Source organism: Protopterus annectens, chromosome 7.part1 (assembly GCF_019279795.1).
Source record: "Protopterus annectens isolate FY-2018-M chromosome 7.part1, PAN1.0, whole genome shotgun sequence".
Classification (NCBI taxonomy): Eukaryota; Metazoa; Chordata; order Ceratodontiformes; family Protopteridae; genus Protopterus; species Protopterus annectens.
Window position 1 is genome coordinate 494,706,285 of NC_056740.1, and position 27,043 is coordinate 494,733,327.

Here is a 27,043-nt window from a genome sequence, read left to right on the forward strand (position 1 = left end):
GTATATTAGAAGGTCAGCTCAGGTTGGACAGTTTGGAGACAAAGCCAGAGAGGTGAGATTGCACTGGTTTGGACATGTTCTGAGGAGGGATGCTGGGTATATTGGGAGAAGGATGCTAAGGATGGATCTGCCAGGTAAGAGGAAAAGAGGAAGGCCTAACCACAACTCCACCTTTCTGGAGACACTGGAAAACATGAAGGTCCTACCGAACACCCTGATATTGGGCGATTTAAATTACCCTACCATTCACTTAGAAAACTACTCGAGTACAAATTCCCAGGCCCAGCGCTTCCTGGAATTCATCAACTCAAACGCCCTGGATCAGCTGGTAAACTCCCCTACCAGAGGTGAAAAAATATTGGAACTGGTCATCACCAACATAGACGACAGGTGTTCCACACCATAGGTCAACCCGTCACTGGTTAGATCAGACCATAAACTATTCACCCTGGATGTCCACACTACACCACCACCCCCAACTAAGGAAACCACAGTAAAAAACTTTTCTAAAGCAAACTTCACCTTACTTAAGACAGAGGTGGTAAGTTTCACAGCCACCACGCTAAAGTATAATGCTGCCCAAGATGCAGAAACCTTTACAAATGCACTCTATGAGCACCTACAAGGATGCATTGATCATGCCATACCTAGCAAAACCAAGACTCGCTCCTCTAAGAGAAGGAAACCAGTTTGGTGGTCACCTGCAATAAACAGGCTATACAACAGAAGGAGGAAACTAGTTCAGAAAAAAATAAAATCCCAAGAAGGAAAGACATCCCTGATCAATATCAGTAAGAAACTAAGGTCCCTCATGAAATCATCCAAGGCCAAGGATTCAAAAGATAACCACAAAGCCTTCTTTAGCTATGTTAAGAATCTAAGTGGCAACTCACAGATATGCACTGAACTAGTGCAAAATAGCACAAAATATACTGAACCTACTGATATTGCCAATATCCTGGCAGATAGATTCAGTGCAAACTTCACCCCCCTCTCACCTCTAAAAGGCCCACAACAATACCGGAAAAGTGTAGTGTCCCAAAAATCACAGACGCACAGGTGAAAACAGCCCTTTCAAATGCCAAAAACACAGCATCAATGGAACCAGTTGGTGTCCCAGGCTGCGTCTTGCACGAACTACAGAACGAACTAAACCCCCACCTAAACACGCTGTTCAATCTCAGCCTCTCCACAGGCTACATGCCCATAGAATGGTGCATAGCAATGGTTATTCCTCTCCACAAAGGAGGGGCCACAACTGACCCTGGTAACTATCGCCCCAAAAGCCTGACTAGCCTGGTCTGCAAGGCTATGGAGTGCATCATCATGGAACTCATTAACAAAGACATTGTGAACCTTCAAACACTTGACCTGACCCAGTTTGGCTTTGTTAAGGGCAGATCATGCCTACTAAACCTGGTTGACTTCTTCATGACAGTCACCAAGGGCATAGACGAGGGAAAGGTGGTTCACACAGCCTACCTTGACCTCGCCAAGGCTTTCAACACCATTCCCCACTCGGGTATTACAGAAAAACTCACCAGCCTGAACATAAATCCCTACATCACGAGATGGGTTGCCAACTGGCTTACAGACAGAACTCACACGGTAAGAATAGCGGGCTACAGGTCCGACTCTAAACCAGTCACAAGTGGTGTCCCACAAGGCTCAGTCCTGGGACCCCTACTGTTTGGCATATACTTCTCAGAAGTACAGGCAAATACAGGAGAACTATGGCTAAAACCAAGTTCGCCGATGACTGCAAACTGGGAGCCATAATTGATTCTCCGGCTGACACGAACATCCTCCAAAAGGGCCTTACTGAGATGAACACCTGGTGTCAAAGTCATGGCCTCAAGCTAAATGCCAAAAAATGCATAGTCATCCCATTTGGGAAAAACAAAACACCCGTGAATTACCACATAGGTGGCAGGCCCCTTAATACAGACGAGGTAATAAGAGATCTGGGGACCCAAGTAGATAGTAATCTCTACTTTGACAATCATATTACCAAAGTAGTTAGGAAATCCTTCTACATGGCCCATCTAATTACTAAAGGGTTCGCATCTAGAAATAAAGAGGTTATAGTGCCCCTCTACTCGTCACTCAGACCCATCATAGAGTACAATGCCCCATTTGGGATGTACCTCACAAGACACTTCCAACAGCTGGAAAGACCACAAAAGTACCTCACCAAGAGGATTATTGGCCTCAAACATATGTCCTATGCAGCCCGGCTGAAAAAACTCCGGCTATACTCAGTGGCATACTGCTTACTCAGAGGTGATCTCTACCTGACTTACAAAGCCATGTCCAACTCAGAATTGATGGACATGCTCCACCTGAAGAAATCCAAGTCACTGCAAGCCACAAGCTCTAGTGAGCTAAACCTCGCCACAATAATAAATAGAACATGCTGGAGGGATAGATTCCTGTCACAGAGACTCCCCATGCTTTGGAACAAAATTCCAAATTACATCAGGCAGAGCCCATCACTAACACTCTTCAAGAGAAACCTTGACGAGTGGATGGGTAACAGAAAATACACTCCTGGGATCACTTCATTGGCTCTGCTTGACAGAAGATCAGTTAATTAATCAATGGGGCGGCGAAAGCCGACACACTCTGGCTAAGCTTATAAATGCCCTCGGGCAGATAGCCTAGTGCCTACCTATGAACCTATGAACCTAAGATAAGGTTTATAGATGTGGTGACAGAGAACATGCAGGTGGCTGGTGGGACAGAGCAAGACGTGGAGGACAGGAAGAAATGGAAATAGATGGTCCACTCTGGCGACCCATAATGGGAGTAGCTGAAAGAAAAAGAAGAAGATAGCTGTTCCAGAACATCTCTCATTTCCCAAATTCCGGAATACCTTTCCTCCCCAAAGTTTCTCTGTTTGTAATCTTTCTTCATTTGTTAAAAATCTTGTGCTTTCTAATATAATTAAATCTGCATTACATGTATTACACCACTCCAAAATTTGCATTCTTCTTACTATATTCTTAATACTATTCACATATACAGACAGCACTCTAAATTGTTCATCTTCCCTTGGATCAAACTCTGTACCTTGTGTCTGTGAGTCAAACACCTTAACCATTATTCTAAGCCCAGTCTTTAGCTGTGCTGTATATGTACTTTTTCATCCATTTCTTTTCTTTTTATTTTGTACTTATCCCTTTAAGTTTTCTTTTCCTGTGTTTTACCCGTTTACTAGTAGAATTATTTTTTCCCTTTTACTACCTCCCAGTTTATGTCTTCTTTATCACTTATTTCATAATCTTCTTCTATGGCCATTTCATTATTTTTTCTCATTTTGTTTTTCTTCTCTTTCTACTTCTTCTAAAATGTCTTTTCTTTGTTCATTTTCTTTCTTTCTTTTCCATTTTCCTTAGTATTATTTTAATGTTTGCAATCCATCCATAAATATCCAATTTTGTGACATTTATAACATTTCAATTCAAATGTTTTTTGCATCATGTCCCATTTCTCCAGAAATATAATATCTTCTTTTGTCACAGTTACTTATCAAATGTCCTTCTTTTCCACAAAAAAATGTGGCTTGTCCCCAGTATTTTACAACACCCCTATCCCCCTCCACATTTATCATGCTTGGTATATTTTTTCTCTTTCTATTTAAAAAAAAAACCTTTATTGTCATAAACGTTTGCAATGTCTTGTACTTCTTTACATAAAGTTTTCAACTGTCCTTTCAAAGTCTTTCTTCCAACCTCTATTTGAAATTGTACATGAATCTTTTTAGTTTCCATGTTAAATGCTTTTATCACATAAATATTCCATGGGTTACAGTCTTTCTTTTTTTCATATTCACCAAGAACATTTTCCATTGAGAAAATAGTCTCAAATATAATACCACAAAATGTCTCTTTGTTAATAAGAATAAATGCTCTTACCTCATGTGCTTTTATACCCAAATGAGCTTTTACATGGTCCCAGACTTCATACCTGCAATTACTTTGTCTTCTTACTTTGAATCCTTACATTATACTTCTTTTTTTTTAATTTTCTTCCGCCATCTTTTCTGCTACTCCACTTTTACCTTTTCTTACTTTTTATACATATGTTTTCTTTTCCATCTCACCGCTAATCTTCAGGGTTGTCTGTGCATTTTCCTTTTGTATTTTCTCCATAATATCCCCAAGGAAACATCTTCTTCATTTTCTGGCTCACCCTACACCACCATTTCTTTAAGTTAATCATCCTGCCACCCTCCTGACTGGAGTGTTGTAATTATAAATCCATCATTTGCTGACTCATCTCCATCAAACAGGTTTCTTTGAATCATTTCCTCAGAATCCTGCACACATTCGTCAGTCTCAGTATTTACTTTCTCCATCATCTCCTTCTCTCTTCATTTGCCTCCCTGTTTCTCCAGCCTGCCTCTATTCCTAGGACAGAAACAGGACGTGTTCCTCCAAAATGGTTCCCACTCACAACAATGACAAGTAGGGGATGTTCTCTGATGCCCTGGCCAAATTTCCCCTAATAGAATGAATACCAACCTCAGGTCTGCCCTGAAAAGAGGCTTCTAGCCCAGTAGGAGTAACCTGGTCAACAAAAGGTAAATAAAATACAGTCCTCACACATTTCAAGGTGTCATTTTTTTCAGCTCTGTCGCTTCTTCCTCCTCCTAAGTACTTCTTTGAACTGTTGTGCTTTTTCTCCAGACATCTCCAAGGTGTTTAGCCTAGTGTCTATTGCCTTTAGAGCCTTCTCTGACTCCTGCTTAAAGCTGATTGTGCAATCAGTGATTTATGCTGTGGGCTGTTTCACTGCGTATGACGTTGCAATCACTGATTCTTCCCCAAAGCCTTTCCCTTACTAGGATGGAGTCTACTTGAGTTACATATTGGCCACTCTTGCATGTGATCTTGTGACGGGTTAAGGTTTATATTATTTCACTGAAATATGCATTCATCAAATACATATTCAACAAAGGCAGTAAAATTCAGTTCAGGGAAGCACGGAAATTTTCCTATGGTTAGGAACCAGTCGCCCACTAGCACTCTGGAACATACAATGCACTAAATCAAACCCATCCACTTGGCCTTAACCCCCACAGCCCCCAACTATATATATATATATATATATATATATATATATAATGTGTGTATATATATATATATATATATATATATATATATATATATATATATATATATATATATATAATGTATATATATATATATATATATATATATATATATATATATATATATATATATATATATATATATATATATATATATATAATATATATATATATATATCTATATACCAACTCTGAGATCAAACTACGTTGGGCAAAGCTGTGGTGATGGCCAAGTGGTTCCTAACAGTGGGAAAAATTCCATGTTTTGCTGAACTAAATTTCAATGTTTAGCCTTCATTGAATATGTATTTGATGTATATGTATTTCAATTAAGTAGTACAGACCCCTTGTAACTATCTCTCTTGCTGAACCAGGTGTTGTTCACCATCAAGCCATTTGTCAGGCAGAAGTCCACTGCATGTTCATATGCAGAAGATGAAGGTGCATTCTGAGCAGATGTGCCAGATATGACCTGTCCTTCCACATACTCTGGACAGGTGTGGGTAGGTTCCACATGCTAAAGAGCTGTATTACTGGATGTCAGTTTTGGTAGTATGCCTTCCATAGTCACCATTCTAACAATGACATTCCACAGTCACCATTCTAACAATGGCCTTGTGCCTCAGATTGTGGTACTGTAAAGCCACCATCACCTGCATTGCTCAATGAAAAACCAGCACGTCTATTCCATTGTTGAGGACCTGATAATGTAGCATCTGTGAAAGGAAACATAAACTCCCGTATGTAACTATGTAACATTATTATATATGACAATCCCATTACCCTCCGACCCTCTGATGCACAAATAATACTCATAATAGTTATGCACAAAATGTAAGCAGACCTACTTACTGTGGCATGCTTTCATGCCTGCAGAGGATAGATGGTGTTGTTGTGAAACCCTGAGCTCATGGCACACTCATGTCCCTAACCTATGTTACTGGTATACAATAATACCAGCTTTGTGCACTCAGTTTGACTCCTACACTCAGGCCTGTATCTGCTATCAAGATCCCTCCTTTCTCCTCAGAGACAAGAACAGGAAATCCTCTGTGGCAGTCAAGATGGCTTGCAATAGTGGACCCACACCTATTATAATCCTGTCCTGTCTGCTGGCTCAGGTCTTCTGGTGGGGTTGCAGGGTCATGTCAGGGACTTTGAGTTGACTGGATGAACTGTCTTGTGGTCACAACATTTACATATGCCGCTATCCCATGCCATATTCAGTCATGGAAGGGTCAGTTGTTCTTATCTGTTTCCAGAATCCAGCATCCATGTTAATGGAGAGCCTGCAGTAGCATTTCTATCTTTGCCTGGCACAACTTCTCTGGACACTTTCTATCTGTAGGCACCATATCTCAACCTGTAAATGTGGACATATACCTATGGTCAGTGTTTGAACACATTATATGCACAGCAACAGCTGTAGTATACCTACACCATATGGTAGCCATGCCACAATAAGGCACAACCCCTACCAGACCCCTGTATAACAGGGCGGGTCCCCATTGCATTCCAGTAGGACAGAATGGGGAAGGACTGTGCGGATGGCTGTTCTTTGTTAGCAGTGCATATATACCTGTGCCCAGTAAAGCACAACCATCACATGCTTCTCATGTTTACATCATCCATGAGTCTATTAACTAGTGTTCTTTCCTTCCACACACTGTGCCTACATTTCATACCTGCTACATATATACAGATAGTGTGCATCATGATGCAGTCCTCTGTGTCTCTGCTGCATAAAAGGGGTCATAGTGCTTCTCACACTGCTATATTAACACTTTGTCAGATCTGTATACTGTGTTGTGTTTGTCTTTGCATAGTTAACAGCATTTTACCTCTTCAGGGACTGTACTGCCAACAAGATTATGCATCACTGCTAACTAGTTTTTACTTTTATATTTCTCTGTCTTTATTGCTGTTCTTTTTATTTGTTATTTCTCCTTTAATGGTTTGTTTCTCTTCATGTATATTCATATTGTTTTTTCATTTACGTTTTATTCCTGTTTAACTACTTTTCCTTAATCTTTATTTAAATTAGGCACAACTTTATTGAACCATCCATACAGTAACATTTCATAAAATTACATTTACAAAACTATTAAATTTAGTAAACTACAGGCTTGTGCAAAGATTGTCTTAACACAAGATGAGCACATTTCATACTGTTTAAGACCGAAGAGTGTCATGAAATAAACGCAGTAACATAGGCCATATCTTGTTCCACAGTGTCATATCTAGTTGAGTGTTGGAACATTTCATAGGATTATAGCTCAGTTTGTTGACTGTTACATGCCAGTCATTTGGGATTAACTTCCAATGTTTCAATATCATAGCTAACAGGGTACTAATAACATTGCTTATCCAAAACCACAGAGTACTTGGTATAAGATTAGAGCCAGAATGAAATCCTAAAAGCCAGAAACTAAAATCATCATTATCTGAAAGAGTGACTTACAACACTGACTTGATAATGTTTACTAGGCATGTATTGATGGGAATGACCGTATGAAATGACAGTACAGAACATTCTTACTACTGCAGTGTCAGCATACTGGTATTATGCCCAGCTTCCACCAGATAAAAGGTACAGAGGTGAGATGCCAACAATGAAACATTTTGGTGAAAGTAAATGCTGATAACACCAGGAGTCGGGTGTAATTGTTGCTACTTTAACAATGTCTCCAGACTCTTTGGGATCTCAATCCCACTCATCCTGGTCCACTTATATCTAAGATCGCCCATAATCAGGCTTCAAGTGGACAATGCTAATATGTACCACTGACCTCAGTAAAGGTATTTATTATAACAGTTAACAGATCTGTTTGGGGAGGCATTGCAGATGAGTACCACACATTTCCTTGAACCAAAATACTGCCCACTGAGATAGCTGTCTTCAGCTGAAGGTATTACCATAATTTCAGGTTGGCTAGGCTGCATTGGTCACTGAGATAAGAAAAGCCTTAACCCATTTTGGCCACCTCAATGGGCATTTGTCACATGTGGTTAGTCTATAGTTATATATTGGTGTGCACACAGTGACATTGTCTGTGTATTGGGATATAGACATCCTCTGGTGACAAACTATTACTCCATCACCCCAGGATCCCAGATTTTGTATAATGAAACAGAGTATAAAGGATAAGTCCAGATAAAATCACTTTAGCTATCAGATCTAGGATACTGATTCTCTGATACCATCCCTGTGGGAGGGGTAAAGACACCTTGTTGAAGTTTCCAGTAGTTTATTCAGTTTAATAGGTAGATGCAAGGCATCTTTGACAGATTTTAGCTGGTGATCAAAGTTTGAGGTTATTGGCTTTATAGGCTGCACATCCACAGTCATTGTCTTCATTAATTTGGCTAATGATTCCAGGGATGAGCAGATGACATGAAGCTCTTCCAAAACAGTGAGTGATTATGAGCAGATGACATTCCTCTGAAACAGTGAGTGATTATGAGCAGATGACATTCCTCTGAAACAGTGAGTGATTATGAGCAGATGAAGCTCCCCCAAAACAATGAGTGATTATGAGCAGATGAAGCTCCTCTGACACAGTGAGTGATTATGAGCAGAGGAAGCTCCTCCAAAACAGTGAGTGATTATGAGCAGATGAAGCTCCTCCAAAACAGAGAGTGATTATGAGCAGATGACGTTCCTCTGAAACAGTGAGTGATTATGAGCAGATGAAGCTCCTCCAAAACAGTGAGTGATTATGAGCAGATGAAGCTCCTCCGACACAGTGGGTTATTATAAGTAGATGAAGCTTCTCCAAAACAGTGAGTGATTATGAGCGATGAAGCTCCTCCAAAACAGTGAGCGATTATGAGCAGATGAAGCTCCTCCAAAGCAGTGAGTGATTATGAGAAGATGAAGCTCCTCTGAAAGAGTGAGTGATTATGAGCAGATGAAGCTCCTCCAAAACAGTGAGTGATTATGAGTAGATGAAGCTCCTCCGAAAGAGTGAGTGATTATGAGCAGATGAAGCTCCTCCAAAACAGTGCATGATTATGAGCAGATGAAGCTCCTCTGAAACAGTGATTGATTATGAGCAGATGAAGCTCCTCCAAAACACTGAGTGATTATGAGCAGATGAAGTTCCTCCAAAACAGTGAGTGATTATTAGCAGATGAAGCTCCTCCAAAACAGTGCATAATTATGAGCAGATGAAGCTCCTCCAAAACAGTGAGTGATTATGAGCAGATGTAGCTCCTCTGAAACAGTGAGTGATTATGAGTAGATGAAGCTCCTCTGAAACAGTGAGTGATTATGAGCAGATGAAGCTCCTCCGAAACAGTGAGTGATTATGAGCAGATGAAGCTTCTCTGAAACAGTGAGTGATTATGAGCAGAAGAAGCTCCTCTGAAACAATGAATGATTATGAGCAGATAAAGTTCCTCCGAAACAGTGAGTGATTATGAGCAGATGAAGCTCCTCCAAAACAATGAGTGATTATGAGCAGATGAAGCTCTTCCAAAACAGTGAGTGATTATGATCAGATGTAGATCCTCTGGAATGGTGAGTGATTATGAGAAGATGAAGCTCCTCTGAAACAGTGAGTGATTATGAGCAGATGAAGCTCCTCTGAAATAGTGAGTGATTATTAGCAGATGAAGCTCCTCCAAAACAGTGAATTATTATGAGTAGATGAAGCTCCTCTGAAACAGTGAGTGATTATTAGCAGATGAAGCTCCTCCAAAACAATGAGTTATTATGAGTAGATGAAGCTCCTCCAAAAAAGTGAGTGATTATGAGCAGATGAAGCTCCTCCAAAACAGTGAGTGATTATGCTGCCAAACACACTGTCATCAATTTTAATCACACCAGGAGGGTAGTGCACCATAAATCCTTTCTACGTAACCACAATACAACCAAGTCCAATCACATAGGTTACATTAATAATTCCAAGGGGAAGAGCTTCCCCCCACTGCACATGTGCCTCCATGTGCATACCTATATGCACTCATTTACATTCATATCTTATGCAGTGTCAGCTGTCACAGTGGATGTCACCTACCTTGTCATCATCTGATGTGGCCCAGCTGTCTCTAGACCAGCCTGCCTGCAGGTTGACATTTGCCATTGAGCAAGGGGTGGCCCAGAGAATTCTTTGGTGTCCTGATTCTGGTTGGGAGTGTAGGTTCTCCATCATGGGTACCATTGATCAGTTACTGTATGTTACCTATTAGGTGGTGGAGGCCTATTGATGGCCTTGATAGAAAGAGGGGTGACATTCACACTGGCAGCCTGGAGTATGCCCTTATGCAACTGGCAGAGTTGTACATGTGTCTGCTCTTGCCATGAAAGCCAACAATGGCTGGGGTCAGACATGAAGACATTTACAGAGGTGACTGACTTCTGGTTGGGTGCAGCACTGTGCAGTGTGGTAGTCAGTTGGCACACCATCATATATCCCTTCATGCTGTTCTCTTTCCTTGTGTCCCACTCCCTTCTCAGTTTATAGCCTGCCCAGATGTTGTCTAATCTGGCTGCCTGTGTATCTTCATTGTGTCCCATTCCCCACTTTTGATGGCACCTCTCTTGTTAGCCTGCAGTTTTTCTGAGAGTTTTTTACAAATTAAGCCATTTTTGACAATATGGGTTAACAGAAAAATAGCTGAATGCACCTTTTCACTCAGTTAATCACAAAGATTCTAAATTCCTTTGAGGGGATTGATAATTCTCTTTACTTTGATCACCACGTAGCAATGGTTTGCAGGAAATATGGTGCAGCTGATCACCAAGGGAATATCATCCAAATCTAATTTATCATCCCCTTGTATTCAGCGCCGATCAGACCAATTATAGACAACAAGGCCACGTTTGGGATGTACTCCACCAGATATATCAAACATTTGGATAGGTATTCATAAATTCATCTCTGACTTCTTTGGCTTAGTGGTAGAGACTAGGATGGAAAATGACAATGTGTACTCGTCACAAGATTCAGTAGCCTTGAATTCCTCATGATTCAATTCCTCTACAACAAACTTTGAATTGATGATCCTCTAAATCATTCAACAATGTGTGTGTGTGTGTGTGCGTGTGTGTGTGTGTGTGTGTGTGTGTGTGTGTGTGTGTGTGTGTGTGTGTGTGTGTGTGTGCATGTCTGCATGCATGCGCGTGTGCGTGTGCGTGTGTGTGTGTGTGTGTGTGTGTGTGTGTGTGTGCGCATGTGTGCGTGCATGCGTGTGTGTGTCGGTGTGTGTGTGCGTGTGTTAGTGTGTGTGTGTGTGTGTGTGTGTGTGTGTGTGAGAGAGTGTGTATATGTGTGTGTGTGTGTGTGTGTGAGTGTGTGTGTGTGTGTGTGAGAGAGAGAGTGTGTGTGTGTCTGTGTGTGTCAGTGTGTGTATATATGTGTGTTTGCATGGTGCCTCTCTATCGGTGTGCTATGCATTTCACTGGTATCCCATTCAGGACTGTTTTTCCTACTTTGCAGATTAATGTGAGTATGACAAAATTAATGAATACCTGAAAGTTTGAAATACCTCAGGTATATCACTGAAAGTTTATAGCTTTCCACTGATTTCTTTTCCTTATTTTGAGAATATTTTGCTCATTTCAGAGAAAGGGATGCAGATTTGTTAATGCTCTTTTTTATTTCAGTTGGAGGGATGTAAGTCTGAAAGTTTCATTCAGCTCTGAGTTTGTATGTGTGTGTGTGTGATAGGGAGAGAAAGAGAGAGAGAGAGAGAGAGAGACAGGGAGAGAGAGAGAAAAAGAGAGTGAGAGAAAAAGAGAGAGAGAAAGAGAAAGAGAGAGACAGAGACAGAGAGAGACAGAGAGAGACTGTGCTCCTGGCAACAACACTGACAGTTTTATACAAATCAAAGAAAATAGTTTGGGGTGGATTTAGCATAATGGTTAAGGTCTTCCTCTCAATGTCACATGGTACAAGGTATGATTCTGAGGGTTATTGGCCAGGCTTATAATGGCCCTTTAGGACAAGTAGTCTAGTATTTACCTAGGAACCTAATATTGAAAATTCGACATTTTAACATAGGTGTAATTCAGCATAGCATCTGTCTTCATTTCTAACTAATTAACTAGGTTTTTGGATCAGTCAGAATCTCCTGAATGGCTAACTGTGATGAATGGGATGAAGTAGTCTCTGGCATACTGTCCTCTCCTGGGTAGTAGGCATGAGACCTACCACTGTCAGCATGGCTCTCGGTGGAGTCTGGTAACTATCAAGAAAAAGTGATGCACAGAAAGAAAAGGAGGGGGTATCTAACATGAAGATCACAAAGTGTAGACTATATGTAACAACATATCATGATGTCCAGTATTATCATCCTCAACAGGCAAATGAAGGCTTTTCCAATAGGCAAACTAATTTCTCATTTCCTCTCCAATTGGCTGTTGGGTCTTAATTTGAATACTTCAGAACCTGCACAGAATGGAGAAACTTAAAAATATTGAAACAGTGGAGAAATACTGGAATATAGAATCTAATGACATATGGATATTCCAGCTAAACTGCCCTGTATAAACTGAAGATCTTACTTAACTAGCATATTATATGTTTACCAATCTTGTTATAAGAATTGTCTTATATTTTTTCCATGCATTTCTCAATTGTATGCTATTTATTTTGAATCCTCTACATCTCCCTTAAGCAGTTGGTTCCAATCTTCTAATTATCTACCACCTTCTCTATGACACAATACCTCCTCATTTATCACATGATCATTATATCTTGCATTTTTAAATCTGCTGTGCATACTGTCCCTCTTCTGTCTGTCTTATAGGCTCCTCAGTGAACATCTGTGCCTTGCCTTCTGAGCAATCAGGGACCCAGCAGTTCAGGATCTCCATCTGGCCTCAAATACCAGAACAATGAGTGTAAACCTACTTCAGCAGATCAGTAAAAGAAGCTGGAAAGATAGATTTTCTACTCAGAGTAAGTGTTACCTTTGGAATAGACTTCATCTGCAGGGGACAATACTGGACCAATATTAGTTAAGTAATTATGAGGACCATATGCATCTTTAATTACACTTACTTAAAATTCCTGCCATCCTTTTCAAGGTCTTAATAGTGTTCACCTTCCAAAATATGCAGGGTCACGATAACCCTTATGTAAATTTGTGTTGACCAATCCACTCATCAAGTCTATTTTTTTTATTTTATTTATTTTGACTTTGTTTACCGGGATAGTATGACTGGGTTTAGCAAGAACCAGTTTTCAGCAGAGGCCTGGGGAGAAAAGCTCCACACAGTGTATGATCATTAAAACAATCATGAATTTAAAACAAAAGTTGGAGAATTACACACAGTATAAGATTATGCATAAAAGAGATTAAGAAAAATCAAGTCAGACAGTTATATACAGTACAAGAATCCACAACTAATATATGCATTACATACATGGAAGAAGGAAATATTTATACAAGGAAACAGCTGACAAGTAGTACTACGTTTATTTAAGGGAATACACTGGTCTCAGTAGTGTAGTAAATTCAGTTTTGTGAAAAATCACTTATAAGAGGAGAGAAATTTACTTTAGTAAGATAGCAACACTAGAAAAGATGTAGTTGAGTTAAAGTGCGAGGAAATAATTGTAATAAGAAATCACAAGTGAGGGAAGAAGTGCAGTCAGGATTATTGATGAAAAGAGATGAAATCTGACTAATAATAATGCAAAATAAGACGAGCATTAAACGTAAGCAAAGTAGTAGTTTGCTTGACCTGTATTAGTCGTTTATTCCATACACTGGGTATATATTGAGCTAGGGACCTAGACCTCCACAAGCCATGTATACTTGTTTCCGTAGATTGGTTTTGCAAAGAAATATAAGGTCATAAGGGAATGAGTCATTCATGGTTCAAAATGTGAGACACAGATCACCTCAAAAACGCAAGTAGACTACAGAATATAATGAGAGTTGTGCTAATCTGTCAGGTTCATAGGTTCATAGGTTCATAGGTTGGTACTAGGCTATCAGCCCTAGGGCCTATACAAGCCTAGCCATAACAATTCCCTGGCTATTTCTTCCCACATTATTTACTTTCCTGGACCCCTGTCTAGCAGGGTGACTGACGTGATCCCTGGGGTGAATTTCCTTTCTCCCATCCAATCGTCAAGGTTCCTCTTGAAGAGGTCCAAAGAGGCACTCTGCTTGACATGTATGGGCAATCTATTCCAGAGTCTGGGGAGTCTCTGGGTCAGGAACCTATCCCTCCAGCATGTTTTGTTTATTGTGATGACAAGGTTTAGATCCCTGGAGCATGTAGCTCTGAGGGATTGGGATTTCTTTAAGTGTAGCATGTCCAACAGCTCTGGGTTTGACATGGCCTTGTATGTTAAGCAGAGATCGCCACTGAGTAGGCGATATGTGACAGAGTATAGCTGGAGTTTTTAAGGCGGTCAGCATAGGGCATCTGCTTTAGGCCTGTGATTCTTTTAGTGAGGTATTTCTGAGGCCTTTCCAGTTGTTGCAGATGTCTTGAGAGGTACATACCAAATGGGGCGTTGTATTCTATAATGGGTCTAATGAGGGATGAGTACAGTGGGACAATGACCTCCTTTTTCTGGATGAAAAGCCCTTCGTGATGAGGTGTGCCACATAGAAGGATTTTCTGACTGTTGTGGCGATGTGGTTATCGAAGGTGAGACCACTGTCCACCTGTGTCCCTAAGTATCTTATCACACTTTCTGTGTTTAGTGTACTGCCACCTATATGGTAATTCATGGATACATGTTTTTTCCCAAAGGGGATAACAATACATTTCTTGGCATTGAGCTTGAGCCCATGACTCTGGCACCAAGCATCTGTTTCTGTAAGGCCCTTTTGTAGAGTATCCACATCATTTGGGGATTCAATAATGGCTCCCAGTTTGCAGTCATCTGCAAACTTTGTTAGCCAGAGTCCCTTAGCGTTGACCTGTACTTCAGAGAAGTAGATGCCAAACAAGAGCGGCCCCAGGACTGAACCCTGAGGTACTCCACTTGTCACTTTTCTGGAGCTGGATTTGGAGTCGGCTACTTTTACAGTGTGGGTTCTATCAGTAAGCCATTTAGCAACCCATTGGGTGACATAGGGATTAATGCCCAACTTAGTAAGTTTATCTATGATTCCAGAGTGGGGGATGGTGTCAAATGCCTTGGCAAGGTCTAGATAGGCTGTGTGGACCACCTTACCCTTATCCATGGCTCTGGAGACTGATTCAAAGAAGTCAATCAGGTTCAGGAGACAAGATCGGCCCTTCACAAACCCAAACTGGGTGGGGTCCAGTGTTTGAAGGTTGCCAATGTCTTTGTTTATAAGTTCCATGATAATACGCTCCATGGCCTTGCAGATAAGGCTTGTTAGACTGATGGGACGGTAGTTTCTGGGATCCAAGGTGGATCCCCCCTTGTGGATTGGGATAACTGTAGCTCTGCGCCACTCAGTGGACACGAAACCTGAGGTGAGGCTATGATTAAACATGACACTTACGTGAGGTGCCAGTTCATATTGTAGTTCATGTAGTACACAGCCCGGGATGTCATCTGGTCCCATGGATGCTGTATTCTTGGCTTTAGAGAGTGCGTTTTGTACCTGTGTGGCTGTTATTACTGGAATTTGGCAATCTTCCGGTATTGAGATGGGCCATTTAGGGGGTGAGAGGGGGGTGAAGGTGGCACTGAATCGATCTGCCAGGATATTGGCAATATCCTTCGGATCAGTATATTTAATGCCATTCTGTTTTAGCTCAGAGCAGATCTGAGCATTGCCATTTAGATTCTTGACATAGTTATAGAATGCTTTGTGGTTGTCTTTGGAATCTTTGGCAATTTTATTTTCATAACTAGCTTTGGAGGATTTTATGTGGCATCTCAGTTTCTTACTGAGGCTAGTAAGGGAGTTTTTTGCATCCTGGGATTTTCCTCTTTTCTGCAAAAGTTTCTTCCTTTTGTTGTAAAGTTTGTTTATGGCAGGGGACCACCAGATTGGCTTCCTTTTTTTGGATGAGAGCATTTTGGTTCTATTTGGGATGGCACGATTCATGCATGAGTGGATGTGCTCGTACAGTGCCTTAGTGTAGGATTCAGCAGTTGAACTTTCAGTTCCTGTCTGCATAGGTGTCATGAAGTTTGTCACTTCTGAATTGAGTAGCATGAAGTTGGCTTTGGAGAAGTTTTTTATGGTGATTTCTTTACTGGGGGGTGGGGGTGGGATGTGGATGTTAAGGGTGATTAGCTTATGGTCAGACCTGACTAACGAGGGGGTGACCATAGGTATGGAGCATTGATTTCCCATGTTGGTAATGACCAGGTCTAGGATATTGGAGCCCCTGGTGGGATAGTCAAATTATTCAAGGTCTTTAGTTTTCCTGGTTTGAAATCTTTGAGGCCTTTACAACTGAGAAACATGCTTGGTATTAAGGGGACATTTGTATTTGACGATGTGTCTGATAAGGGGGCTTTTGTATTTGACAATGTGTCTGATAAGGGGGCATTTGTATTTGATGATGTGTCTGATAAGGGGGCATTTGTATTTGACAATGTGTCTGATAAGGGGGCATTTGTATTTGACAATGTGTCTGATAAGGGGGCATTTGTATTTGACGATGTGTCTGATAAGGGGCATTTGTATTTGACAATGTGTCTGATAAGGGGCATTTGTATTTGACGATGTGTCACAATAGCAGGATGACTTATTTGGGTCTTTAGGATACTCCCTTGAAAAACTACCAGGTCAGAGAGGATTTCTTGACTATGATGACAAAGGAGATAGAAATGTCCACATACGTACCCAGTTGTCTTACGACCATCTCTGCCTGAAGGTGTCTTATGACCATCTCTGCCTGAAGGAGTCTTACGACCATCTCTGCCTGAAGGTGTCTTACGACCATCTCTGCCTGAAGGTGTCTTACAACCATCTCTGCCTGAAGGTGTCTTACGACCATCTCTGCCTGAAGGTGTCTTACGACCATCTCTGCCTAAAGGAGTCTTACAACCTTCTCTGCCTGAAGGTGTCTTACGACCATCTCTGCCTGAAGGTGTCTTATGACCATCTCTGCCTGAAGGTGTCTTACGACCATCTCTGCCTGAAGGTGTCTTACGACCATCTCTGCCTGAAGGAGTCTTACGACCATCTCTGCCTGAAGGAGTCTTACGACCATCTCTGCCTGAAGGTGTCTTATGACCATCTCTGCCTGAAGGTGTCTTACGACCATCTCTGCCTGAAGGTGTCTTACGACCATCTCTGCCTGAAGGAGTCTTACGACCATCTCTGCCTGAAGGAGTCTTACGACCATCTCTGCCTGAAGGTGTCTTACGACCATCTCTGCCTGAAGGAGTCTTATGACCATCTCTGCCTGAAGGTGTCTTATGACCATCTCTGCCTGAAGGAGTCTTACGACCATCTCTGCCTGAAGGTGTCTTACGACCATCTCTGCCTGAAGGTGTCTTACGACCATCTCTGCCTGAAGGTGTCTTACAACCATCTCTGCCTGAAGGTGTCTTACAACCATCTCTGCCTGAAGGAGTCTTATGACCATCTCTGCCTGAAGGTGTCTTACGACCATCTCTGCCTGAAGGAGTCTTACGACCATCTCTGCCTGAAGGTGTCTTACGACCATCTCTGCCTGAAGGTGTCTTACAACCATCTCTGCCTGAAGGAGTCTTATGACCATCTCTGCCTGAAGGTGTCTTATGACCATCTCTGCCTGAAGGTGTCTTACGACCATCTCTGCCTGAAGGAGTCTTATGACCATCTCTGCCTGAAGGTGTCTTACGACCATCTCTGCCTGAAGGTGTCTTACGACCATCTCTGCCTGAAGGTGTCTTACGACCATCTCTGCCTAAAGGAGTCTTACAACCTTCTCTGCCTGAAGGTGTCTTACGACCATCTCTGCCTGAAGGTGTCTTACAACCATCTCTGCCTGAAGGAGTCTTATGACCATCTCTGCCTGAAGGTGTCTTACGACCATCTCTGCCTGAAGGTGTCTTACGACCATCTCTGTCTGAAGGTGTCTTACAACCATCTCTGCCTGAAGGAGTCTTATGACCATCTCTGCCTGAAGGTGTCTTACGACCATCTCTGCCTGAAGGAGTCTTACGACCATCTCTGCCTGAAGGTGTCTTACAACCATCTCTGCCTGAAGGTGTCTTACGACCATCTCTGCCTGAAGGTGTCTTATGACCATCTCTGCCTGAAGGTGTCTTACGACCATCTCTGCCTGAAGGTGTCTTATGACCATCTCTGCCTGAAGGTGTCTTACAACCATCTCTGCCTGAAGGTGTCTTACGACCATCTCTGCCTGAAGGTGTCTTACGACCATCTCTGCCTGAAGGTGTCTTATGACCATCTCTGCCTGCAGGAGTCTTACGACCATCTCTGCCTGAAGGTGTCTTATGACCATCTCTGCCTGAAGGTGTCTTATGACCATCTCTGCCTGAAGGTGTCTTACGACCATCTCTGCCTGAAGGGGAGTACAGTTGTAACTTATTTTTTTGTCAGAAATTATGATTCTGCGCTTGCTTGCATTTAGCTTGAGACCATTTTTGGTATATCGGAGTATGTGCAAATTGCAACAATTGCTGCTGCTGTTTAGTATTAGTGGGTGAGTGAAAATTCTGCTCAGCTTGCAGTCATCAACAAACTTGAGAAATGGCACTTGTGAAATATTAGCTGGGATGTCTGCAAGATAAATTCCAGACAAGATGGAGCCTAGCACTGATACCTGTGCTACCCACTATTTACAATTTTGCATTCTGAGATATTGTCTGCAGCTTTCACAACATGGGGTCTGTTGGATAGCCAATTTGCAGCCCAGTAGACAGTCTAGGTGTTTAAGCTTGCCTAATTGTTCAATAATACCAGCATGGGAAATGGTGTCAAAAGCCTTACCCAGGTTGAGATAAGCAGCAGGCATGGATTGATCATTGTTTGCAGCCACAGTAAACTGTTAACACAGCCTGCCTTGTCTTCATAAATTTGTGTAATTTGATAGTCAATTAAAGGTACCTTACAGAGACCTTACAGAGCTCTTCCCTTCATGCGTCTGAGTTTCTGAGATTGAAGATTATTAGTGAGGTGTAGAGTTGCGGAGTTGATATGTTTTATGTTCATTTGTTTTAATAATTATATCACAGCAGGTGGAACTTTGGTACCAGATTACCATGACCATTGTCACAAAAAATTAAATGTGCTTGTGTCCTAAATGTACAATTACCTTATGAGATGTGTATACTAACTGTACAATTACCTTCTGAGAGGTGCGTACTAATGTACAATCAACTTCAGAGAGGTGTGTACTAACTGTATAGCCACCTTCAGAGAGGTGTGTACTAACTGTGCAATCACCTTAAGAGAGGTGTGTACTAATTGTATAGTCACCTTCAGTGAGGTGTGTACTAATTGTGCAATCACCTGAAGAGAGGTGTGTACTAACTGTATAGTCACCTTCATGGAGGTGTGTACTAACTGTATAGTCACCTTCATGGAGGTGTGTACTAACTGCATAGTCACCTTAAGAGAGTCATGTACTAACTGTACAGTCACCTTCAAAGAGGTGTGTACTAACTATACAATCACCTTAAGAGAGGTGTGTACTAACTGTACAAACACATTCAGAGAGGTGTGCACTAACTGTGTAGTCACCTTCAGAGAGGTGTGTACTAACTGTACAATCCCCTTCAGAGAGGTGTGTACTAACTGTACAATCACCTTCAGAGAGGTGTGTACTAACTGCATAGTCACCTTCACAGAGGTGTGTACTAACTGTACAATCACCTTCAGTGAGGTGTGTACTAACTGTACAATCACCTTCAGAGAGGTGTGTACTAACTGTACAATCACCTTCAGAAAGGTGTGTACTAATTGCATAGTCACCTTCAGAGAGTTGTGTAATAACTGTACAATCACCTTCAGAGAGGTATTTACTAACTGTACAATCACGTTTAGTGAGGTGTGTACCTACTGTATAGTCACATTCAGAGAGGTGTGTACTAACTGTACAATCCCCTTCAGAGAGGTGTGTACTAACTGCATAGTCACCTTCACAGAGGTGTGTACTAACTATGCAATCACCTTCAGAAAGGTGTGTACTAACTGTATAGTCACCTTCAGAGAGGTGTGTACTAACTGTACAATCACCTTAAGAGAAGTGTACTAACTGTATAGTCACCTTCAGAGAGGTGTGTACTAACTGTACAATCCCCTTCAGAGAGGTGTGTACTAACTGTATAGTCACCTTCAGAGAGGTGTGTACTAACTGCATAGTCACCTTCACAGAGGTGTGTAATAAATGTACAATCACCTTCAGAGAGGTGTACTAACTGTATAGTCACATTCAGAGATGTGTGTACTAACTGTACAATCCCCTTCACAGAGGTGTGTACTAACTATGCAATCACCTTCAGAAAGGTGTGTACTAACTGTATAGTCACCTTCAGAGAGGTGTGCACTAACTGTACAATCACCTTAAGAGAAGTGTACTAACTGTATAGTCACCTTCAGAGAGGTGTGTACTAACTGTACAATCCCCTTCAGAGAGGTGTGTACTAACTGTATAGTCACCTTCAGAGAGGTGTGTACTAACTGCATAGTCACCTTCACAGAGGTGTGTAATAAATGTACAATCACCTTCAGAGAGGTGTACTAACTGTATAGTCACATTCAGAGATGTGTGTACTAACTGTACAATCCCCTTCACAGAGGTGTGTACTAACTGTATAGTCACCTTCAGAGAGGTGTGTACTAACTGCATAGTCACCTTCAGAGAGGTGTGTACTAACTGTACAATTACCTTCAGAGAGGTATTTACTAACTGTATAGTCACCTTCAGACAGGTGTATAATAACTGTACAACCACATTCAGAGAGATATTTACTAACTGTACAATTACGTTCAGAGAGGTGTGCACTAACTGTATAGTCACCTTCAGAGAGGTGTGCACTAACTGTACAATCCCCTTCAGAGAGGTGTGTACTAACTGTATAGTCACCTTCAGAGAGGTGTGTACTAACTGCATAGTCACCTTCACAGAGGTGTGTACTAACTGTGCAATCACCTTCAGAGAGGTGTGTACTAACTGCATAGTCACCTTCACAGAGGTGTGCACTAACTGTACAATCCCCTCCAGAGAGGTGAGTACTAACTGTATAATCACCTTCAGAGAGGTGTGTACTAACTGTACAATCCCCTTCAGAGAGGTGTGTACTAACTGCATAGTCACCTTCACAGAGGTGTGTAATAAATGTACAATCACCTTCAGAGAGGTGTACTAACTGTATAGTCACCTTCAGAGAGGTGTGTACTAACTGTACAATCCCCTTCAGAGAGGTGTGTACTAACTGTATAGTCACCTTCAGAGAGGTGTGTACTAACTGCATAGTCACCTTCACAGAGGTGTGTACTAACTGTACAATCACATTCAGAGAGGTGTGTACTAACTGCATAGTCACCTTCAGAGAGGTGTGTACTAACTGTGCAATCACATTCAGAGAGGTGTGTACTAACTGCATAGTCACCTTCAGAGAGGTGTGCACTAACTGTATAGTCACTTTCAGAAAGGTTAAGTAAGGCAGAGCTGCTTTGACTCAGCAATCAGTTATGATCTTAAATAATTGGTGTTTTGAGAAACACCAGGTTTCCATTCTGTAGCCGGATCTTTCTACTTGTTTGGATGGATTTGTGTTATCCTGTTTTTTTTTTCTTTTTTTTTTCATTTTTTTCTTACCCTGTTTATATATTGGTTATGTTCACCCTTATTTTTAATAGTATCATTACTGTTAACTTCAACAGTGAGAAATACCTGATCAGTAATTAAGTCAGAGTCCTTATTTACAGTTAAACCCCTGACTTTATTTTCCCTGTTTTGCTAACATTTTATGTTTCAATTTATTTCCATCCCATTTACCAATGTTACCCTTATGGTTATTTATTTTCTCTATAAGAGGAATGTTAGAAGTTTCCTGATCAATAATCAAATCAGGATCCTTAGTACCCGTTAAGTTCAAAACAAACTGTGAATTTTGTGGAACTAGTACATTGAACCATGGCTGTCAAAGGTATTAATTTTCATAGCAAATTGAGCAACTGCATGGCCAAGACCATTATTAATAAAGGAAATGTCTTTTCATAATGCATTAAGAAGGGTCTTGCCATTACCTAGACGAGGTTCATCAGGTACCTCTGTGAAAAATAGCTGCTACTGAATCACAGTCATTAATATTAGAGGTACTTGTGCTGTCTTGTGAGTGTAGTAAACAAAGGTTCATCATTTTATAGATCAGAGTTGTTCAGGTCTGCACTTGCTTTGTCCTGGAATTTTCTAATCACTTCTCATTTTATTTGTGCCAGTTTGAACCTTCTTTTCTGATTTCCAAATGAATTAATCTAAGTCCTCTTTCCAATGTGTAATAAAGCAGTAAATAGTATTTAATGAGAGTTCTAAATTTGTGTTACTAAGAGATCAATTGTTGATAATTTTACAGTCAGTGGTATGACACAGTTGTCTGCATTCTTTACAGTGGGCGCAGATGCTATTAATTCTAACAGGTGAATTTAAAAGATAAACTTCACACTGTTTTCACTATAAAAGGAATTTATTTATGCAACTTAAGGTTAGTGAATATGAATTGTTTTAAAGCATCCAAAATTAAGATCAGCAAGTCAAACTTTGATTTAAAAAACACACAAAAGCAAGTTATTTGTGAAAATACTTAAACTGTAGTTAAAGTATAACCCTTAAGTTTAAGTATATATGACCTAAACGTGAAAGAACATCAAAAGTAATTAGTTCATAAAGTGTAAATAGTAAGACAATCCTAAATCTGACCTATATGCCTGGATTAATATATTCCGGATGTGTAATTTAACAATTATGATCATACTGTAATAAGTGCGTTACCCTTAATTTGAGTGTCATCTAACTTAAAAAGCAACTCAAAAAAAGTTAAAAACCTTAGTGCTAAATCAGCATTTAAGCCAATCTAACCTTAACAAAAGCCATCACAGTAGATAACTACATCAGAAAGTTTAAATGAATAACCACTGCTAAATCAGACCTATAAGATAACACAAATCAGTTCCAAACAAATTGTATTAACAAGTGTAATGAGCAACTACTATAAGAGGTGTGATAGGTTCATAGGTTCATAGGTTGATACTAGGCTATCTGCCCTAGGGTATTTATAAGCCTAGCCAGAGTGTGTTTGGCTTTCGCCACCCTTTTAGATTAGTTGACTGTGCCTCTGTATAGTAGGTCACAGAAGATAGCCCTTTTGAGGTTAGTTTACTGTGCCTCTGTCTAGTAGGGACACAGAAGTGATCCCAGGGGTAAACCTACGATCTCCCATCCACTCGTCAAGATTTCTCTTGAAGAGGGTCATTGAGAGGCTCTGCCTAACATGGATTGGGATTTTGTTCCAGAGTGAGGGGAGCCTCTGGGATATGAATCTATCTCTCCAGCATGTCCTATTTATTTCTGTGCTGAGGTTTAAGTCCCTGGAGTGTGTAGCTCAAAGGGATTTGGATTTCCTGAGGTGGAGCATGTCCATTAATTCTGGGTTGGACATAGCTTTATACGTCAGGCACAGATCGCCTCTGAGTAGGCGGTAAGCAATTGAGAAGACCTGGAGTTTCTTTAGCTTAACTGCATATGGCATCTGTTTGAGTCCCTTGATCCTCTTGGTGAGGTACTTTTGGGGTCTTTCCAGTTGCTGCAGGTGTTGGGTAAGGTACATTCCAAATGGGGCATTGTATTAAATTATGGGCCTGATGAGTGATGAGTAGAGAGGCACAATGACCTCTCTTGATCTAGATGTGAACCCTTTCGTGATAAGGTGGGCTATATAGAAGGTCTTTCTAACCACTTGGCAACATGATTGTCAAAGGAGAGATTGCTATCTACTTGGGTCCTCAAATCCCTAATTACTTCTTCCGTACTTAATGGATTACCACCTATGTGGTAATTTGTGGGCACTTTGTTTTTCCCAAAGGGGATGACTATGCACTTTTTGGCATTTAGCTTTAGGCCATGGCTCTGGCACCAGTTATCCATCTCTGTGAGACCCTTTTCGAGGATGCTTGTGTCAGTCGGCGAGTCGATTATAGCACCCAGTTTGCAGTCATCTGCGAACTTGGTCAGCCATAGTCCTCCCATGTTAGCCTGTACCTTAGAGAAATATATACTGAACAAGAGAGGTCCCAGGACTGAGCCTTGTGGGACGCCACTTGTAACTGGTTTAGAGTCTGACATGGCACCTGCAATTCTGACCATGTGGGTTCTATCCCTGAGCCAGTTTGCAACCCATCTTGTGACATAGGGGTTGATATTTAAGCTGGTGAGCTTATTTATGATGCCCGAGTGGGGTATTGTGTCGAAGGCTATTGCGAGGTCCAGGTAGGCTGTGTGGACTACCTTCCCTTCATCTATGGCATTGGTGACTGTTTCAAAGAAGTCGACCAGGTTCAAGAGGCAAGATCTGCCCTTTACAAAGCCGAATTGAGTAGGATCCAGTGTTTGGAGGTTCCCAATGTCTTTGTTTATGAGTTTCATGATGATACGCTCCATAGCTTTGCAAACCAGGCTAGTCAGGCTTATAGGGCGATAGTTTCCGGGGTCCGTTGTGGCACCGCCTTTGTGGAGTGGGACCCTTGGGTACATATCCTGTAGTAAAGCTGAGATTGAACAGTGACTTTATGTGAGGGTTCAGTTCTTCTTGGAGTTCGTGTAAGATGCAGCCCGGGACACCGTCTGGTCCCATTGATGCTGTGTTTTTTGCTTTGGAGAGGGCAGCTCTCACCTGTGCATCTGTGATGTCAGGGAGGCTACACTCTGTTGGGATAGACATTTGCTCTTTTGGGGGGGAAGTGGGGGAGAGGTTTGCACTGAACCTGTCTGCCAGGATTTTGGCAATGTCTGTGGGTTCAGTGTATTTTTTGTCATTTTGAACTAACTCAGAGCATATCTGGGAGTTGCCACCCAGGTTCCTGACATAACTAAAGAAGGCCTTGTGATTATCTTTAGCATCTTGTGCAATTTTTCTTTCAAAGCTGGCCTTAGATGATTTTATGAGGGCTCATAGTTTCTTGCTAGTACTGATCAGAGATGCCTTCCCTTTTTGGGATTTTGCTCTATCATTTAGTAGCTTCCTCCTTCTGTTGTATAGCTTATTTATGGCTGGGGTCCACCAGACAGGTCTCCTGCCTTTGGAGGAATGAGTCTTGTTTTTTTTTGGGATAGCACGATCCATGCATTCCTGTAGGTGTCTATAGAAAGCGTTTGTAAAAGATTCTGCAGTTTGGGCCGATGACAATATAAAACACAGAAGATTTGTTAATACTGGACTTTGAAGTCTAGACACATAGAACAATATAATAGCTGATAAACAGAATTCTTGCCACTTTAACTTTTCAAAGTTCTGCATTGTCTTATTTTTTGCCTGATTGAATTATTTTATATATTTGCTGACTGAATTATTTTATATATTTGCTGGCATTGCTTTTTTCTGATCTCTTCTGAAACTGGTTCCTCCCCTATCTCTGTGGTGGTGTTAAAGTTTATAAAACTGGTCTAATAGCTTTTTTGTTATCTTATTGGTTCAAGGCTTGCTGATTTAAAATAGCCCCTGTTTGTAAATTCCTGCATACACTGTTAGAAACTCTTTGTGATCTGACTGAAGAGTGCTCTCAGACAATCTGGAAATATAATCGCTGATAAGTAGAATTCTTGGCACTTTAATTTTTTAGAGTTCTGCATTGTCTTAACTTTTGCCTGATTGAATTATTTTATATATTTGCTGGCATTGCTTTTTGTTTCTGATCTCTTCTGAAACTAGCCACCCCCCTATTTATGAGGTGGTGTTAAAGTTTATAAAACTGGTCTAGTAGCTTTTTTGTTATCTGACTGCTTCAAGACTTGCTGATTTAAAATAGCCCAGTTTGTAAATTCCTGCATACACTGTTAGAAACTCCTTTTGTTCTGACTGAAGAGTACTCTCAAACAATCTGGAAATATAATTGCTGATAAGTAAAATGCTTGGCACTTTAACTTTTCAGAGTTCTGCATTGTCTTATTTTTTTCCTGACTGAATTCTTGTATATATTTGCTGACTAAATTATTTTATATATTTGCTGGCATTGTTTTTTTATTTCTGATCTCCTCTGAAACTGGTTCCCCCATATTTCTGTGGTGGTGTTAAAGTTTATAAAACTGGTCTAACAGCTTTTCTTGTTATCTGATTGCTTCAAGACTTGCTGATTTAAAATAGCCCATCTTTCTAAATTCCTGCATACACTGTTAGAAACTCCTTGTTCATAGGTTCATAGGTTCATACTAGGCTATCTGCCCTAGGGCATTTATAAGCCTAGCCAGAATGTGTTTGGCTTTCGCCACCCATTTTAAATTTATTTTGCTATGCCCTTTTTCGAGGTTAGTATACTGTGCTTCTGTCTAACAGTGACACAGAATTGATACCCGGGGTAAACCTACGATCTCCCATCCACTCATCAAGATTCCTCTTGAACAGAGTCAGTGAGGGACTCTGCCTAACCTGGACTGGGATTTTATTCCAGAGTGAAGGGAGCCTCTGGGTTATGAATCTGTCCCTCCAGCATGTCCTATTTATTTCAGTGCTGAGGTTCAAGTCTCTCAAGCGCGTAGCTCAATGGGATTTGGATTTTCTGAGGTGCAGCATGTCCATTAATTCCGGGTTGGACATGGCTTTATACGTCAGGCACAGATCGCCTCTGAACAGGCGGTATGCCACTGAGTAGAGCTGGAGTTTCTTTAACCGGGCAGCATATGGCATCTGTTTGAGCCCTTTGATCCTCTTGGTGAGGTACTTTTGGGGTCTTTCCAGTTGCTGCAGGTGTCTGGTAAGGTACATCCCAAAAGGGGCATTGCACTCAATTATGGGCCTGATGAGGGATGAGTAAAGAGGCACGATGATCTCCCCTGATCTAGATGTGAATCCCTTCATG

At 41.2% G+C, this 27,043-nt stretch overlaps 1 protein-coding gene across 1 annotated transcript in view; it reads right to left on the reverse strand.

The window, feature by feature from the left end:
- LOC122807604 (collagen alpha-1(I) chain-like) overlaps window positions 1–27,043 on the reverse strand; it is a 128,012-nt gene that overhangs the window by 87,507 nt on the left and 13,462 nt on the right. Inside the window, exon 2 of the mRNA XM_044078514.1 lies at window positions 16,862–18,533. Within this exon, the coding sequence (XP_043934449.1) occupies window positions 16,862–18,533 (1,672 nt within the window). The remainder of the gene's footprint in view (window positions 1–16,861; window positions 18,534–27,043) is intronic.